This window comes from Pogoniulus pusillus, chromosome 32 (genome assembly GCF_015220805.1).
Source record: "Pogoniulus pusillus isolate bPogPus1 chromosome 32, bPogPus1.pri, whole genome shotgun sequence".
Taxonomy (NCBI): Eukaryota; Metazoa; Chordata; class Aves; order Piciformes; family Lybiidae; genus Pogoniulus; species Pogoniulus pusillus.
In genome coordinates this window covers 2,473,990-2,493,091 of record NC_087295.1, presented here as the reverse complement: position 1 = coordinate 2,493,091, position 19,102 = coordinate 2,473,990, and the positions used below count along the sequence as shown (strand labels likewise).

The window sequence follows — 19,102 nt, the reverse complement described above, 5'->3', positions numbered from 1 at the left end:
CTTGCATTTGGCTCTGAGGTGGCTGCTTGCTTTGCCACGTGCCCTGGTTAGCAAGCTCACCTCTTTTTCTATGTGAGCTGCTTGTTCCAAGCAATTGGTAGGGAATGGATGCATCAGTAGCATCTCCTTGGCTTCCAGACTCAACATAGCACAGGCACAGCTGGCAGAAAATCCTGGTATGCCATCAACACAGGGGCTATGGAATTAAAAAGCAAACGTGCCTCAGTCACCTTTGGAATGAAGTGTTGGCTACCTGCAAATCAAGGTGCAACAAAGTGCCTCAGTGGTGCCTGCAAAGTGAAGGAGTGGCTTGGTAGCACCTCCAGGTTGCAAAGGAAGAGTTGAAAGTGCTGCCTCTGGCCTTGGTGGCTCCCCAGAGGAAAGCTGAAGAAGCAGTGGGGTGGGTTTGGAAGGGTGTTGGTTGGGAGCAGGGCAGTTGAGAAGAACGAGAGTTGATAGGGTTAGTAGATGAGGAATGGGGAAGAGAGGGGTGATGAGCTCTGAAGCATGTGTAGAGGTAAAGCTCAGGAGCTGTGGCATACATGACAGCAGGAGTCACAGAGTGGTTTAGATTGGAAGGGACCTCAAAGCTCATCCAGTCCCAACCCCCCAGCCATAGGAGTCCCTCCCCTCCTGTGGTATTTAGTTGCCTTTTTAGACTCTGTCAGCCAGTGGCCACTGGTCTGAGCTGTGCTCTGTGCAGATGCTTCTCATCTCAAAAAGAACTTTCACTCTTTTCCTAACCCAAGAATTAAAAATTCATCCTGGGTGGGGGAAAAACAAAATACAACAGCAACAAAAGTAGTTACACAAAAAAAAAAACCCAAACCCAACCACCAAAACAAAAAGGAAGGGCAGAGAGGGATGCCTCTGTGTTGTTCTTCTGTGAAGATCTGTCTGGGGGTATATTTTTCTTGAACCCAGTTCCCACTCTTGTTCCCTTCCTGACTAGTGGAGAATGTATTATTATTTCCCCCCCCCCTCCTCTTTTATTTCATAATGTGAAGGGCACAGCTGAAGATTTGTGAGCTCTCTGCTTGAGTGATGATAGAGCAGTCTATGTGCACGTTTAAGAAGCAGCATTTTTCATCCTAACAGGGGCCATGTGTGCCTCTAATAAAGGGCTTGCAGCAGTATATTGCAAGCTAGTTAGGAGCAGCACAGTTCCCAGAAGCCCAGACCAGTATGAAGGAGAGGAAGGAGGTCTGAGGAGCTGTCGGGAACAGAGGCATGTGACAGAGCAAGGAGGCAGAGTCATCTCAAACACAGGCAGAGAGAGAGGACAGAGAGGGAGCAGCTTTGCATCAGGAGCAGTGAGGCCAGCAGGACAAGGGAGGTTCTTCTGCCCCTGTACTCAGCACTGCTCAGGCCACCCCTTGAGTGCTGTGTCCAGTTCTGGACTCCTCAATTCAAGAGAGATGTTGAGGTGCTGGAAGGTGTCCAGAGAAGGGCAACAAAGCTGGGGAGGGGCCTGGAACACAAACCCTGTGAGGAGAGGCTGAGTGAGCTGGGGGTGTGCAGCCTGCAGAAGAGGAGGCTCAGGGCAGAGCTCATTGCTGTCTACAACTACCTGAAGGGACATTGTAGCCAGGTGGGGTTGGGCTCTGCTGCCAGGCAGCCAGCAACAGAACAAGGGGACACAGTCTCAAGTTGTGCTGGGGAAAGTATAGGCTGGATGTTGGCAGAGAGAGTGATTGGCATTGGAATGGGCTGCCCAGGGAGGTGGTGGAGGCACTATCCCTGGAGGTGTTCAAGAAAAGCCTGGATGAGGCACTTGGTGCCATGGTCTGGTTGAGTGGATAGGGCTGAGTGCTAGGTTGGCCTGGATGAACTTGGAGGTCTCTTCCAACCTGCCTGATTCTATGATTGGAAAGGCCTTCAAGATGACCAAGTCCAACCAAGGAATCCCAACACTGCCAGGTCACCACCAAACCGTGTCCCTCAGCAGCACATCTGTGTGTCTGCTAACTGCCTTCAGAGGCAGCGGCTCTGGGCAGCCTGCTCCAAGGCTGGATGCAAAGCTTTTGGCCTCATATCCTACCTGAACCTCCTGTCATGCAACCCAAGGCTGTTACCACAGAATCAGGTTGGAAAAGACCTTTAAGTTCATCAAGTCCAACCTGTTACCCAACACCACCTAATCAACTAAACCATGGCACTAAGCACCACATCCAGTCTTTTTCTTCCTTGAGAGAACAGGCTGACCTTTAACCTCACTGCAGCCTCCTGTCATGTATCTGTAGAGAGGGAAAAGGTCTTCTCTGAGCTTCCTTTTCTCCAACCTAAACAACTTCAGTTCCCTCAGCTGCTCCTCCTGAGGCTCAGGCTCTAAACTAATCCATAGCATTCGAGATGCAGCTTCCTGAGGAAGAAGTGGGAGAGGTGGTTCCCACTCTTTGTGCCAGGCTCTGAACAGCCAGAGCTGATGGAAAGTTAGGAATAAGCCCCAAAATCTTGATGCCATGCTGAGATTTACGTGGCAGGTGTCATGCCTTTGAGGAGCCCTCCCTTGTGGGGTTTGGTCCAAATTAGGGTGTCAAGTTTGATGTGCTGTCCAGGTGAAGCTACATGAACACCATCATTGGAGACTAAAGAGGTGAGCTCTGTGGAGCCTTTAAGGAGACCTCATTGTGCCAAGGCAAATGGCATTTCTGAGCTCCCCCCTGAATCAAGAGAAGGGGAGAACTGAAATGCCTCCTGAAACCTCTTCCTTCAGTTTGAAAGAGCCCTTCTGAAGCAACGAGGTCTGACCTGCTCACATCTGAATTACATTTAAAGAGCCATGCTGGGTCTTGAGGGTGGTTTCATGGGCCTCAAAGGGGCACCTTTAAACACCACTTATAGGTAGAGAAGTTGGATCCACCCTGATTCCACTTTGTTCCACTTGCTTGCTTTCCTCCATCCTCCAGCAGACAGTTTTGGCTGTTAAGGTAATTGTAGTGTTTTATTTGCAGGGTGGTTCATTTCCTGCAAAGGAATCTGAGGAGAAAAGAGGCATTTGTTTTGTTCCAGCATTTGTTTGTCTTCTCTTATTCTGAGCCTTCTGGGGCTGGCAAGCATCTCTGCTTGTGTATCTTCAGCAGCATGCATAACCCCACAGCTCTGTCTGCATTCCCCCTCCAGCATCAGGCAGAACTTTTCTCGTGGTGTGGCATGACATATAGCTTGCTCCATGGAAACACTTACAGATATCCTTAGCAGAGGAAGGAAATGGCTCCTGCCTCTGAATTTTTACAGCAGAGTAATTCCCATTCCCTCCCCCCCCCCCCCCTCCTTGGTGCTGTTTTTCACACAGGCTGCTCCTTTTAGGACTTTTGGTTGCACTTAGTCGGGGTGGTATCGTTCCTAGTTGATGGTGATGTGAGCCATGAGTGTGTACATGGCTGTGATTGCTTTCCTGGCATTTATGATAGCAGAACTCAAACACATGGGTGTTTGCTTTTGCAAACACAAAGGTGTGAACGTGGCTAACAAGTCACTGAGCAAGGAGGGCTTCCAGAACAGCCACAAGCAAGTTATGACCAGGTTTTGGGGGTTTTGTCAAGTCAGCTTCCAGAAAGTGAGGAGTCTCCATGCTTTTAGAAAGCAAACTTTGCCTGGTAACACTTCTTTGGTGACTGTGGAAGCTGCATTCACAGCACAGCTCCTGAACTCAAAGCCACCTTGGAGATTTTGCAGCTGGCATCCAGATTGCTTCTGGCAACCAGTGGGAGCCAGATGCCTACAGACCTGCCTGACCTTAGAGCAAACAGGATCCTGTAAGGCTAGATCCTGGTCATCTCCCCTGCTGCAGGCTGTCAGCACAAAGACAGATGGAGTGGCTGTGCTGCCAGTAAGTGCCTGCCTGCAGGTGCCCTGAGGATCCCTGCACCTGCTGCTTCTCTTGGGGCACAGCAGCATCAGCACCACAGAGCTGGCAGTGGGGATTTTATGATGCCTGCACCATGCAGTTAGGGGGTTACTTGAACGTTGAGACCACCCTTGAGGGCTCCTCTCTGAGATATATTCTGTGTATCTAACTCTTTTAGGCTCTTTTGGTGGTCCTAAGGCTGCTGGTGGTCCTAGGGGCTATCCTGGTGCAGCGTCCTGCTGACCTCACTATCAGTCAGTACTGCAGCTCTGGCAGCCTGTGCAGGGGTGCAGAGGGAGCACTGCACACACAGACCCTTATGGAAAAGAAACAGTGATCTTAACCTCAGCCACAGGTCTTGGGTGACCTCCTGCCTACTTCTGGCACTTTTTTGTGCCCTAATGACCCTACTTGCCTCTGGTGGGATTGTGCAGGGTAGAACATCACGGCAGGGGATGTTATCCCTGTGCACTTGGGGTTCTGGAAAAGCTTTCTCAAGGATTACCTGCTCTTGTTTGAGGAGTGGAGCTCCTTTATCACAATTTGCATCCACAGAGGAGTGAAAAGAAAGGGCATGTGTGGGAGCTGCTCTGTGACAGCCTTTTCCTCCTCCTGCTTGGCTGCTGCTCGGATGTGATGCCTTTGTGTGGGTATGGCGGCCATGAAAGGCGAGGGGAAGCCCCAGGCTCTGTGGGGCCAGCTCGCCAGTAAGCTCCTCACCCTGCACATACAACCCTTCCAAATGTCTCTTCTGGCTGCTTAGAGCAGCCTGAGTGACTGGGATGGTGAGACCACGTTTTAGAAAGAGAGGCAGTATGAGGATGTTAAAGGCAAGGTCAGTGGCTGTTGTGTTTGTGCACGTATCAAATGGTGAAGTGACTTGAGAAGGAAAGTGGACATGCTCAGGATGATGGCTCCCCATCACTGTAACTGCTTTCTTGTCACTGTGTGTGTCCTCCACACCAAAGGCCTCAGAGGAGCAGCAGAGCAAACAACGAGGCCAATTTTAGCCACGACAAAGCCCCCTCTGAGCTCTACGCCCCAAGTCACTGCGCAGCCTTCCTCGTGGACTGGGTTAGCGCGAAAGGCTGCCCCGCTTCTGCTGCTGCCTTTTAGCTGAAGTGAAGGCTTCCCAAGGAATGCACATTAGCTATTCCAGATGTACAGAGCTGCCTGCAACGTCGTTATGGCCCCTGCAAAATAGAACCACCCACACCACTGCCAATTTCGTCTTGTGACTGTGATTATATCCAAAACAAGGACTGATGCGAGCCGAGCTCTGTATTTAATTCTCATATTGTAATACTGTGGTTAGAGGCAGCCAAACAGTCCTCCAGCCAGTGGTAACTGGAGCAAGTGGGACTCTCAGTTTGACTTCAGTGAAGGTTGAAATTGGTTAGTTGGTCCATTAGGGTTAGGGTTGGTTCAGGAGCTCGTAAACAATTGTTGAGGAGGATGAGATGGCAAAAGCTGCTCGCTCCGGGGCTCTGCGCTCTCATTTCCCTCAGTCCGCGGCTAAGAGCGACCAGAAAGTAGTTTGCTTTAAAGGTTTGGCCACTGCAAAAGGATCTGGGGAGTTTTATTTTTGACCAGCCAGTTTGTGCTGCTGCTGTTGGTGTGGTTATTTTTTGTTTCCCAATGGGGTTTTATTCCCTTTTCCCCCCCTCTCTGTTTTTAGCTTGGGTTTTGAGGGGTCCTTGGCTGTTGTCATTCCGCACCTGCTTGTTTCTGCCAGTGTGAATTCTCAGCCAGGAGCTTGCACGAGTTCCATGCTGACCCTTGCTGCCTATGCCTGCAAACTGGGGGCATGCAGTGGCAGAGTGAAAGAAGTCTGGAGGTGAAACACCTCACCTGTAGCAGCAGGTATTTATGCATCAAAAATTCCTGCTTGTCAGGGAGGGGTTGGACTTGATGTTCTCTGTAGGTCCCTTCTAACCTCTAAGGTTCTGTGATGCTGTGGGGTTAAAAACCCCACACTCATCAGAGGCTTAGCAGAGAGAGGATCACAGCATTGTCAGGGTTGAAAGGGATCTCAAGGATCATCCAGTTCCAAGTCCCATGCCATGAGCAGGAACACTTCCCACTAGATCAGGATCCAGCCTGGCCTTAAAAGCATTCAGGGATGAGGCTTCCACTTCCTGCCTGAGCAACCTCTGCCAGTGTTTCACCACCCTCCTGGTGAAGAACTTCTTCCTAATGTTTAATCTAAATCTGCCCTCCTCTAGCTTGGATGTTAGGAGGAAGCTGTTGGCAGAGTGATTGGCATTGGAATGGGCTGCCCAGGGAGGTGGTGGAGTCACCGTGCCTGGAGGTGTTGAAGCCAAGCCTGGCTGGGGCACTTAGTGCCATGGTCTGGTTGCTTGGCCAGGGCTGGGTGCTAGGTGGGGCTGGCTGAGCTTGGAGGTCACTTCCAACCTGCTTGATTCTATTCTATTCTGTGGGTCTGTTCTCCACAGTCCAGTCACTACCTGATGCCCTAAAAAGTCCCTCCCCAGCTTTCTTGTAGCCCCCTTCAGACACTGGAAGACCACAGTGAGGTCTCCTCAAAGCCTTCTCTTCCCCAGACTGCACAGCCCCAACTCCCTCAGCCTCATGTCCTCATAGCAGAGGTGCTTCAGCCTCCTGTGGTGCCTACTTTTCCACCTTTGTTTTCTCTCCCTGCCCAAAGGAGCAGGAGAGTTTGCTCTGAAAATCTGTTAATTAGATTAATTGCACTGTTAATTAGATTGATTTATTATTCTCCCTCCCTCTTATGGTTTTGGGGCCTTTGAGGGTGCTGTTAACTTTCCTTTCTCACTCTTTCTTGCAGATCATTTTGAACTCCATGCACAAGTACCAGCCACGAGTCCACATTATCAAGAAGAAGGACCACACTGCCTCTTTGCTAAACCTGAAATCAGAGGAGTTCAGGACCTTTATCTTCCCAGAGACAGTTTTTACTGCTGTGACTGCCTACCAGAACCAGTTGGTGAGTATGGATGATGCTGATTTCCATAGATTTAATTGAATCCCACCCTGCTGAAGACCCCCTTCTCTCCTGGAAAACCAGGGAGGAAAGTAGGAAAACACAGCTCTTTTTTTGAGGTCCTTTTTAGCATCATAGAATCACAGAATCAGTCAGGGTTGGAAGGAACCACAAGGGTCAGCCAGTTCCAACCCCCCTGCTGTGCCCAGGGACACCCTATCCTAGAGCAGGCTGCACACAGCCTCAGCCAGCCTGGCCTCAAACACCTCCAGCCATGGGGACTCAGCCACCTCCCTGGGCAACCCATTCCAGCCTCTCACCACTCTCATCACCAACAACTTCCTCCTCACCTCCAGCCTGAACCTACCCATTTCCAGCTTTGCTTCATTCCCCCCAGTTCTGTCTCTCCCTGAAAGACTAAAAAGTCCCTCCCCAGCTTTTTTGTAGCCCCCTTCAGATCCTGGCAGGCCACAAGAAGGTCACCTGGGAGCCTCCTCTGCTCCAGCCTGCACAGCCCCAACTCTTTCAGTCTGTGCTCACAGCAGAGCTGCTGCAGCCTCTGAGCATCCTCCTGGCCCTGCTCTGGACACACTCCAGCATCTCCACATCCTTCTTGTCCCAGGGGCTCCAGAGCTGGATGCAGGACTCCAGGTGGGGTCTCAGCAGTGTGGAGCAGAGGGGGAGAATCACCTCCCTGGCCCTGCTGGCCACACTGCTGCTGCTGCAGCCCAGGCTCTGCTTGGCTTTCTGGGCTGCAAGTGCACACTGCTGGCTCATGCTGAGCTTCTCCTCCACCAGCACTCCCAAGTCCCTCTCCTCAGGGCTACTCTGCAGCCACTCACTGCCCAGCCTGGATTTGTGCTGGGCACTGCCTCGACCCAGCTGCAGGACCTTGCACTTGGTCTCGTTTACTCTTTTTCCACCCCCTAAACTAAGCAGCTTTCTGACTTACCTTCTGATGCCAATGTCTGCAGTGACTGTGCCAAATCTCATTCACATTCAGGACTAATTCTAACATATCCTGACTTCAATTACTCATGGGGTTAAAGGGAACACAAAAAAGGGTTTCATTTCTCTTCCCTTCTGCCTAGACAAAGCCCTTTGCCTATTATCATTTAGTCCTTTTCTAATTATAGCTCATTAAGGAGCCGTGTTTATTTACAGCACTCTTTTCACACCACCAGCTACAGGCTGTCTTAGAGACAGATTCTGGCTTGCACATGATGATTTCAGGGGCTGAAAAAGTCGCCTAATTAAGCTGTAAGGTTCGAATGCAAAGGGAAATCACTCTGAGATATGCTGTTCAGAGGCTGCCCAGATTACATCCAGATGTCTGCACTTCGATTTGCATGCCAGCAAAAGAATATACACAGAATGGAGGAGATCATAACAATGGATTGCTAATGAGTCCTTTTAGGATGTATGTAAACAATTGGAAAGCAGAGGCTCTGCATGACAGTGGATAGGGCTTGGAGGCTTCAGTCAGGGGAGATAAGTCGTTGGCTGCAGTGCAATTCAGAGATGTGCTTTAAGGGCTCATGGCTGTGGCAGTTAAACCAAAACCAAACCACCTCTCTAATTCCTCAAAGCTAGGAAGAGCTATTAAATTCCTGCCCAAACATGTGGGCAAGGCAGCATCATAGAATCAACCAGGTTGGAAGAGACCTCCAAAATCATCCAGTCCACACTCCATGTACCTGCTGCAGCATTTAAAGAGGTCTGTGGTGCTTGATATGGGACAAAAATGGTTTCTAGATGCTGCAAATAAAATGCCACGAGGAGCCAAAGAAGCTCTGAAGATAATAGCAGTAGCATTAAGTTGGTGCTTCTGACAGACCTCATATCCTGCTTTTCAAGCTCTCATGTCAGCATGCATTGATTTTTAAGCTCACATTTGTGCCTGAATGCTGCAGCAAATGCATCCAGCCCTTGGCAGGCTCCAGAACACAACATTTGGATGGGCACACAGGGTTTTTTTTCCTCCCACATCACTTTCTGTAGAAAGCAGCAAAATAGTAACAGGCACAGAAGCAGCTAAGCCTGGGGTTTATTGCTGTAGTTTGTGTTTCCTGATGCTATTTGAACCGGGGGAGGTTTCTAATGTAACCTTCCCAAAGCACACAGATTGAGTCATAGAATCATAGAACTGTAGAATCAGCCAGGTTGGAAGAGACCTCCAAGCTCAGCCAGCCCAACCTAGCACCCAGCCCTGACCAAGCAACCAGACCATGGCACTAAGTGCCCCAGCCAGGCTTGGCTTCAACACCTCCAGCCACAGAGACTCCACCACCTCCCTGGGCAGCCCATTCCAATGCCAATCACTCTCTCTGCCAACAACTTCCTCCTAACATCCAGCCTAGACCTGCCCTGGCACAACTTGAGACTGTGTCCCCTTGTTCTGTTGCTGGGTGCCTGGCAGCAGAGCCCAACCCCACCTGGCTACAGCCTCCCTGCAGGCAGCTGCAGACAGCAATGAGCTCTGCCCTGAGCCTCCTCTGCTGCAGGCTGCACACCCCCAGCTCCCTCAGCCTCTCCTCACACAGCTGTGCTCCAGGCCCCTCCCCAGCCTTGCTGCCCTTCTCCAAACACCTTCCAGCACCTCAACATCTCTCTTGAATTGAGGAGCCCAGAACTGGACACAGCACTCAAGGGGTGGCCTGAGCAGTGCTGAGCACAGGGGCAGAAGCACCTCCCTTGTCCTGCTGCCCACACTGCTCCTGAGCCAGCCCAGGATGCCATTGGCTCTGCTGCCCACCTGGGCACTGCTGCCTCCTCTTCAGCTACTCTCTGCCAGCACCCCCAGCTCCCTCTCTGCCTGGCTGCTCTCAGCCACTCTGTCCCCAGCCTGTAGTGCTGCTTGGGGTTGTTGTGGCCAAAGTGCAGAACCCTGCCCTTGGCCTTGCTCAGTCTCACCCCATTGACCTCTGCCCACCCATCCAGCCTGGAGGATTTCTCAATGGAACATCTCTGGAACCCTCAGAGGTAGATGCTGTCATTTTATTTATGACTGATGAAAATGGAGCCTCTTTTTTTTTTTCCTTCTCTTTTTTTTTTGGCCATTTCTTTCAGAACTGTTTTAAAGGAAGGATTGATTGCATTTCTGGAGGTTATTAGATAAAAGCTAAATACATTATACTTTCAACAAACTATCTCATAATTTAGGATTTAAAGGGCATGCATTTATTTAAACAGCCAAACCACTGCCACAGAGTTGAAGTGTAGGTCAGGTTTCATTTGAAAATGCTTTCTAGCAGATGTTCTCTGATTGTTGGTGAGGCAGGGGGAAGAAAAAATCTGGCCATAAATGACTGTGAGTCTCATCTGGCTTTGGTGGATGCAGAAAGTTTCTCCTGTGATGTCATAGCTGTGCTTTAATATCAGGGAAGCAGAGGTTTGATGGGTGAAAATCTGCTCTGGAGATGAAGGGACACCTTTATTATCCTGCAGCATGCTTGGCTGGCTGTGTTGGGGAGCTAAGGAGATGGAGGTAGTCAGAGGTTGTTCTTCTTTCAAGGTGGTTCTCAGAATGCTGCCATAAAAACCTTCCCTGGGAAGTGAGGCACTAACTCAGCACTCTTAAGTGAGGCACTAATTCACCACTCTTTACCACAGGCTTGTCTTGGGAGAATCACAGAATCAGTCAAGGTTGGAAGGGAGCACAAGGATCAGCCAGTTCCAAACCCCCTGCCATGCCCAGGGACACCCTACCTTAGAGCAGGCTGCCCACAGCCTCAGCCAGCCTGGCCTTAAACACCTCCAGCCATGGGGCCTCAACCACCTCTCTGGGCAACCCATTCCAGCCTCTCACCACTCCCATGCTGAACAACTTCCTTCTCACCTCCAGTCTGACTCTCCCCACCTCCAGCTTTGCTCCATTCCCCCCACTCCTGGCACTCCCTGAGAACCTGAAAATCCCTCCCCAGCTTTTTTGTAGCCCCCTTCAGATCCTGGCAGGCCACAAGAAGGTCACCTGGGAGCCTCCCATTTGCAGCCTGCACAGCCCCAACTCTTTCAGTCTGTGCTCACAGCAGAGCTGCTGGGCTGCAGCACCTCCAGCTCAGTGCCTCAAAGACCTTCCCTAGAGAGTTTGACCTTGTATGGACCCAAAGCACCAGGCAAGGGGACAGCAGTGGCCCAGAGCTCCTAGGATGGCAGCTGCTGAGCTGCATCATTCCTGCTGACCAGCAATGAAATACTCAGGTTTTGGTTTTGTGTTTCCCTCTCAGAAGACTTCTTTCTGAGGATGAAAAATTTGGGTCAGTTTCCTTCTTTTGGTTTTAAATTTGAAGGGCTCTCTTTATTGTCTTCTCTTCTGAGCAAACCTTTGCTGGATGAGAGCATTTGATTGCTTGAGGATTTGGAAAGGATCCCTCTGCTTTCTGAGCCTCAAGGGCCAGCTGTTAAAAAAGGAGGTTGTGGCCTCTTCAATCCAAGCTTTTTCCTTGAGGGAAGCCAGGCTTGACAGAGCTGCTCACTGTGAATCTGAACAGGTTGGATCAATGGGCTGGGGCCAGTGATATGAGCTTCAATAAAGCCAAGTGCCAAGTTCTACACTTGGGTCACACAACCCCATGCTGTGCTGGAAAGCTGTCCAGAGCACAGGACCTGGAAGTGTTGGGTTTCAGCCAGCTGAATAGGATCCAGCAGTGTGCTCAGGTAGCCAAGGTCAGCAGCATCCTGGCCTCTCTGAGCAACAGTGTGGCCAGCAGGACCAGGGAAGGGATTGTCCCCCTGTGCTCAGCACTGCTTTTCAGCAGCATCCTGGCCTCTATCAGCAACAGTGTGGCCAGTAGGGCCAGGGAAGGTATTGTCCCCTGTGCTAGCACTGATTTTCAGCAGCATCCTGGCCTCTCTGAGCAACAGTGTGGCCAGTAGGGCCAGGGAAGGGATTGTCCCCCTGTGCTCAGCACTGCTTTTCAGCAGCATCCTGGCCTCTATCAGCAACAGTGTGGCCAGCAGGGCCCCTGTGCTCAGCACTGCTTTTGGGCCCCTCACTACAAAAGGACCTTGAGGTGCTGGAGCATGCCCAAGGAAGGGTTCTAGAGCACAAGGCTTATGAGGAGCAGCTGAAGGAACTGAGGTTGTTCAACCTGGAGGAAAGGAGTTTGAGGGGAGACCTTCTCACTCTCCACAACTACCTGCAGGGAGGTTGTAGTGAGATGGGGATTGGTATCTCCTCCCAAGCAGCAAGCTCTAGGACAAGAGGAAATTGCCTCAAGTTGCACCAGAGGAGGTTTAGGTTGGACATTAGGAAAAAAGTTCTTCCCTGAAAAGGTTGTCAAGCACTGGAACAGGCTGCCCAGGGAAGTAAGTGGTGGAGTCTCCATGCCTGGAGGTGTTTAAATGATGTGTAGATTTGGTGCTGAGGGTCATGATTTAGTGGTGACCTGGTGGTGCTGAGTTAAATGGTTGGGCTGGGTGATCTGAAAGGTTTTCTTACAGCCAAGAGGATTCTGTGCTTCTCTGAGAAGCTGAGAGCTGTTGACTTTCCTGGCCTTCAGGTAGGGTTGGTGGCATTCACTGCCTTGCAGGACAAGTCCTGTGTTGTCCCTTGCCAAGTTCTAACCCTCACTTAAGCTTTATTTTTAATGCCTGGTAGAAGTGTGGCTAGAAAGTCTGATTATTACATTGCTTTCTTGAGTTTTACTCACCCAATTTCATTTGCTTGGACAGGGAGAAAATTGCACAAGGGCAGCAGAGTATTTTTTGTCCTGCTCCCTCCCCCCCAAAAAAAACCCTACAGTGAAAGCTACCATCTGTGCCTGGAAAGTTGCACTGCACAGTTAAGAGGAGTCCTGATGCCTCGGGGCAGAAGGAATCCTGATTTGTGGATTGCTGTGGCAGAAGAGAGAGGCTGACAGGATGCACTGGGCAGCTGTGCAGCTGCACTTGAGGAAGGGAGGGGAGTTTGAGTTGCAAGAGCTCCAGTTCTCCAGGACTGTGATTGTTGTGATGGGCTAATTGCTTTAGCTAGCACTTTGAATCTGAGTTCTCCTCACGTTTTTCTCCTCCTCTTCTTTTCCTCAGCCTTTTACCATGTGGAAAAAACAATTAAATTGCCCTTATGTAGTGGCTGGTACAGCTGGCTGAGAGTGTTTGCATCCACATGCAAAAAGAGAAGGGATAGGGAGAGGAAAAGGGAAAAAAGAGGGGGGGGGGGGATGAAAGGAAAGGGGAAAGGAAGAAAGAAAAGGGAAAAAAAGGGGAAAGGAAGAAAGGAAAAAAAGGGGGGAAATGAAAGGGGAAAGGAAGAAAGAAAAGGGAAGAAAAGGAAAGGGGAAAGGAAGAAAGGAAAAAAGGAAAAAAGGGGGGAGTGAAAGGAAAGGGGAAAGGAAGAAAGAAAAGGGAAGAAAAGGAAAGGGGAAAGGAAGAAAGGAAAAAAAGGGGGGAAATGAAAGGGGAAAGGAAGAAATAAAAGGGAAGAAAAGGAAAGGGGAAAGGAAGAAAGGAAAAAGGGGGGAGTGAAAGGAAAGGGGAAAGGAAGGAAGAAAAGGAAAGGGGAAAGGAAGAAAGGAAAAAAAGGGGGGAAATGAAAGGGGAAAGGAAGAAATGAAAGGGAAGAAAAGGAAAGGGGAAAGGAAGAAAGGAAAAAGGGGGGAGTGAAAGGAAAGGGGAAAGGAAGGAAGAAAAGGAAAGGGGAAAGGAAGAAAGGAAAAAAAGGGGGGAAATGAAAGGCGAAAGGAAGAAATGAAAGGGAAGAAAAGGGAAAAGGAAGAAAGGAAAAAAGGGAGGAGTGAAAGGAAAGGGGAAAGGAAGAAAGAAAAGGGAAGAAAAGGAAAGGGGAAAGGAAGAAAAGGGAAAAAATGGGGGAAATGAAAGGAAAAGGGAAAGAAAGAAAGAAAAGGGAAGAAAAGGAAAGGGAAAAGGAAGAAAATGGAAAAATGGGGGAAATTAAAGGAAAGTGGAAAGGAAGAAGGAAAAGGGAAGAAAAAGAAAGAGGAAAGGAAGAAAAGGAAAAAAAAAGGGGGGGGAGGAAATGAAAGCAAAGTGGAAAGGAAGAAGGAAAAGACAAAAATGGAAAGGGGAAAGGAAAAGAAGGAAAGGAAGAAAGGAAAGGGGAAAGAAAGGAAAGGGGAAAGGAAGAAAGGAAAGGAAAAGAAGGAAAGGAAGAAAGGAAAGGGGAAAGGAAGAAAGGAAAGGAAAAGAAGGAAAGGAAGAAAGGAAAGGGGAAAGGAAGAAAGGAAAGGAAAAGAAGGAAAGGAAGAAAGGAAAGGGGAAAGGAAGAAAGGAAAGGAAAAGAAGGAAAGGAAAGGAAAAGAAGGAAAGGAAGAAAGGAAAGGGGAAAGGAAGAAAGGAAAGGAAAAGAAGGAAAGGAAGAAAGGAAAGGGGAAAGGAAGAAAGGAAAGGAAAAGAAGGAAAGGAAGAAAGGAAAGGGGAAAGGAAGAAAGGAAAGGGGAAAGGAAGAAAGGAAAGGAAAAGAAGGAAAGGAAGGAAGAAAGGAAAGGAAAAGAAGGAAAGGAAGGAAGAAAGGAAAGGAAAAGAAGGAAAGGAGGGAAGAAAGGAAAGGAAGAAAGGAAAGGGGAAAGGAAGAAAGGAAAGGAGAAAGGCAAGAAGGGAAAGAGGAAAGGCTAAGGTGAGTCTGAGTCGGAGCAGTGTCGTCAGTAGCAGATCGTTGTTTGCGCTCCTGTTAGCTGGTGCGCAGCCCCGCCGGGGAGGCTCGGGGGTTAGCCGGGGGCCGTGCGGCGCTGGTGGAGAAGACAACCCAGTCCATGCTGGCAGAGTACTTGGAAGCAGCCCTGCTGTACGCGGGTGGGTTCCTCCTGCTCAGGGCAAGAGGGAAGCCCGAGCTCAGGGTGCCCTGCGCCGTGTGTGTGATCCGGGCGGGTCGGCAGCCGGTCCGGAGCAGCAGGGCACGCTCGCAGCAGGGCACGCTCGCAGCCGGTCCGGAGCAGCAGGGCACGCTCGCAGCAGGGCACGCTCGCAGCAGAGCACGCTCGCAGCAGGGCACGCTCGCAGCAGGGCACGCTCGCAGCAGGGCACGCTCGCAGCCGGTCCGGAGCAGCAGGGCACGCTCGCAGCAGGGCACGCTCGCAGCAGGGCACGCTCGCAGCAGGGCACGCTCGCAGCCGGTCCGGAGCAGCAGGGCACGCTCGCAGCAGGGCACGCTCGCAGCAGAGCACGCTCGCAGCAGGGCACGCTCGCAGCCGGTCCGGAGCAGCAGGGCACGCTCGCAGCAGGGCACGCTCGCAGCAGGGCACGCTCGCAGCAGGGCACGCTCGCAGCAGGGCACGCTCGCAGCCGGTCCGGAGCAGCAGGGCACGCTCGCAGCAGGGCACGCTCGCAGCAGGGCACGCTCGCAGCAGGGCACGCTCGCAGCAGAGCACGCTCGCAGCAGGGCACGCTCGCAGCCGGTCCGGAGCAGCAGGGCACGCTCGCAGCAGGGCACGCTCGCAGCAGGGCACGCTCGCAGCAGGGCACGCTCGCAGCAGGGCACGCTCGCAGCAGAGCACGCTCGCAGCAGGGCACGCTCGCAGCCGGTCCGGAGCAGCAGGGCACGCTCGCAGCAGGGCACGCTCGCAGCAGAGCACGCTCGCAGCAGGGCACGCTCGCAGCAGAGCACGCTCGCAGCAGGGCACGCTCGCAGCCGGTCCGGAGCAGCAGGGCACGCTCGCAGCAGGGCACGCTCGCAGCAGGGCACGCTCGCAGCAGGGCACGCTCGCAGCAGGGCACGCTCGCAGCCGGTCCGGAGCAGCAGGGCACGCTCGCAGCAGGGCACGCTCGCAGCAGGGCACGCTCGCAGCAGGGCACGCTCGCAGCAGGGCACGCTCGCAGCAGAGCACGCTCGCAGCCGGTCCGGAGCAGCAGAGCCGGTTCGGAGCAGCAGCCGGTCCGGAGCAGCAGGGCACGCTCGCAGCAGGGCACGCTCGCAGCAGGGCACGCTCGCAGCAGGGCACGCTCGCAGCAGAGCACGCTCGCAGCCGGTCCGGAGCAGCAGGGCACGCCCGCAGCCGGTCCGGAGCAGCAGAGCCGGTTCGGAGCAGCAGCCGGTCCGGAGCAGCAGGGCACGCTCGCAGCCGGTCCGGAGCAGCAGAGCCGGTCCGGAGCAGCAGGGTATGCCCACAGCCGGTCCGGAGCAGCAGGGCACGCCCGCAGCCGGTCCGGAGCAGCAGGGCATGCCCGCAGCCGGTCCGGAGCAGCAGGGTATGCCCGCGGCCGGTCCGGAGCAGCAGGGCACGCTCGCAGCAGGGCACGCTCGCAGCCGGTCCGGAGCAGCAGCCGGTCCGGAGCAGCAGGGCACGCCCGCAGCCGGTCCGGAGCAGCAGGGCATGCCCGCAGCCGGTCCGGAGCAGCAGCCGGTCCGGAGCAGCAGGGCACGCCCGCAGCCGGTCCGGAGCAGCAGCCGGTCCGGAGCAGCAGCCGGTCCGGAGCAGCAGGGCACGCCCGCAGCCGGTCCGGAGCAGCAGGGCATGCCCGCAGCCGGTCCGGAGCAGGGGAAGAGCAGCAGGCGGGGGGAGGCAGGAGGGCGGATTGCTTAACGCTTCGTAGGCTGCGCTACCTCAACACCGCCTTCACGGTGCGCCTCTCTCTTTGTTTTTGTGTGTGTTCCCAGATAACCAAGTTGAAAATTGACAGCAACCCTTTTGCTAAAGGATTCCGGGACTCTTCCAGGCTCACTGATATCGAGAGGTAATGGGAGACTTTCTGTTTACTTTCCGTGCAGATAAGATAAAGAGAAGAGAGAGTTTGTAGCAAAAGCATCCTTTCAACCCCTGAGAAGCTGTGCATTTTAATGTTATCTTCTTGCACGTAGTGAGCCTCCTCCACCTCCTTTAAAAATACTTACAAACTTTATGAAGCAGCAGCTTTGGGTTGAGCTTTGACATCTGTTGCACTTGGGGCTGATAGATTCATCTTCCTGAGGGGGCTTCCTGACGGGTGGGGAGGGTCAGTTTTACAACTTCAGAATGCAAAGCTGCTTCCCACCCCCACCCCCTTATCATGCCACTTAATCCTGTGAATTGGGTCAGTGGGAAACAACAGCAATGGGCTCGTGAAAAAAAACAAAACCAACGTCTTTATAGCTCTCCACTGCTCCACACAGTGGAAAAGAGAGAGGGGAGCTGCCCAAAATACACTTCTGCAGGCCCAGACACCCAAGTCAGCAATTATTGCCATCAGGATGGATCCCAGAACTCCCACTCTGATGACAAAGATGCCATTTTTTGCTTGACCAAAATTGTCTCCCCAGGGGAGAGCTTTGTCTGGAAACTGTGGAGTTTTGTGTGTGTGCACAGCTCAGGAGGAGCAGCTGCTGCTGTAGGGATGCAGAAGCATTAACACCCACAGCCGAGTAGGAAAGAACCTTCCCCAATCTCTTGGCACTTTGTTTTTATCATCTCCTGTCAAATACTTTGGCAAATGGAACAAATGAAGCTGCCTGCATCCTTTAGGCTGGAAGGCAACTTGATGGAGTTGGATAAGGCCCATCCAGATCTCACTGTGAGCACATGGTCATGAAAGAAAGCTTGGAGAGTCTGAACCTCTCCCAGGCTCCTATGGAGGGATATCCAGATGTATCTGAATCCCCTCTTGGGGGTGCATATAGGGGACAAACTGCTCAGTGAAGTTGTATCCACACAGCTAGAGAAAGTCTGGAGAGTGTTTCAGAAGTACATCAGTCCAAGCAGCTCCATGGATGGGAAGTGGTGATCTATTTTATACCTTAGTAGTGGCTGGATCCTTGATGATCCATTCAGTAAATGAGGAAAAGAACAGCAGCAAGAACACAGGCAGCCAAGTAGAAAGGGAGCTGGGGGAGCTGGTAGATAGGAGTTGAAGCTGAGGCAGCAGTGTGCCCAGGTGGGCAGCAGAGCCAATGGCATCCTGGGCTGGCTCAGGAGCAGTGTGGGCAGCAGGACAAGGGAGATTCTTCTGCCCCTGTGCTCAGCACTGCTCAGGCCACACCTTGAGTGCTGTGTCCAGTTCTGGGCTCCTCCATTCAAGAGAGATGTTGAGGTGCTGGAAGGTGTTTGGAGAAGGGCAGCAAGTCTGGGGAGGGGCCTGGAGCACAGCCCTGTGAGGAGAGGCTGAGGGAGCTGGGGGGGTGCAGCCTGCAGCAGAGGAGGCTCAGGACAGAGCTCATTGCTGTCTGCAGCTGCCTGCAGGGAGGCTGTAGCCAGGTGGGGTTGGGCTCTTCTGCCAGGCAAGCAGCAACAGAACAAGGGGATACAGCCTCAAGCTGTGCCAGGGCAGGTCTAGGCTGGATGTTGTTAGGAAGTTGTTGTCAGAGAGAGTGATTGGCATTGGAATGGGCTGCCCAGGGAGGTGGTGGAGTCTCTGTAGCTGGAGGTGTTGAAGCCAAGCCTGGCTGGGGCACTTAGTGCCATGGTCTGGTTGGTTGGGCAGGGCTGGGTGCTAGGTTGGGCTGGCTGAGCTTGGAGCTCTCTTCCAACCTGGCTGATTCCATGATTCTATTCTAAGCTTATGGCCTGCAGTGCACACTTACAAAGTGGGTAAGAAAACCTTCCCTGAAAGCAGAGTGTAAAAAGACCCTCAGCCAAAGCAGATTTAATTAGAACAGCACAGAGCACTGAGGGGAACAACAGCAGAAGCTCAGATTTGTGTGCAGCAAATAGCCAAGAATGGACCTGCAGAGGAGACTTTGATCTTTGCATTTCAGTTCCCTTGTTTTGCAGACAAGTGACATCTAATGACAGTTTTGCCAGGGCTGAGAGAGTCTGAACAGATAAGCAGAGAGAAAAACTGAGTTGCCTCCGTGCAGACAAAGCTGACTATCGTGGTGCTGGATAGGAGGGGAATTTTTTCCAGAGGACATCTTATTATAACAGCACATGGCAGGGAGTCAGAAATGCTGAGCATCAACTGCAGTGCCCTTTTGTTTATTGATAAGTGTAAGAACAGAGCCTGAGACAAGGCAGCCCAGCCCAGCCCAGGCATGAGCCTTGCCATGAGAGATAAGGCAGCCAAATGTGAAACCTGCAGTCAATACAAGAGAAAGAGAAGTACTGCAATGACATAAACCCTCCCACTTTGGTTAAGGAATTGAGTTGGGAGGCTTAGCTCTGGGGGCAAAAAAAAACCCCAGTATTTAAAAGCCCCAAACCTGTGCATGAGACAGCAAAGCAATGAGACAGTAGAAGAGGGCTGGGAAGAGACTGTTGGGAGTCAGCTTACCTGATATGGCCCAGAAACACCAAAGACTTGGTTCAGTTCCAGCACTCAGAGATTCAGGCAGATGAGAAAGTTACTCTCATCTAGCTCTGTAGACTGTGGCTTAGTGCTAGCAACATTGCTCCAAGAAATCCAGTGTCAAGCAAAAGAAACAG

At 52.0% G+C, this 19,102-nt stretch overlaps 1 protein-coding gene across 1 annotated transcript in view; it reads left to right on the top strand.

Moving 5' to 3' along the window:
- The window catches only part of TBX20 (T-box transcription factor 20), a 49,704-nt gene that overhangs the window by 13,431 nt on the left and 17,171 nt on the right, over positions 1-19,102 (top strand). The window contains exons 5-6 of the mRNA XM_064169790.1: positions 6,660-6,818; positions 16,366-16,442. Coding sequence (XP_064025860.1) covers positions 6,660-6,818; positions 16,366-16,442 — 236 coding nt within the window. The remainder of the gene's footprint in view (positions 1-6,659; positions 6,819-16,365; positions 16,443-19,102) is intronic.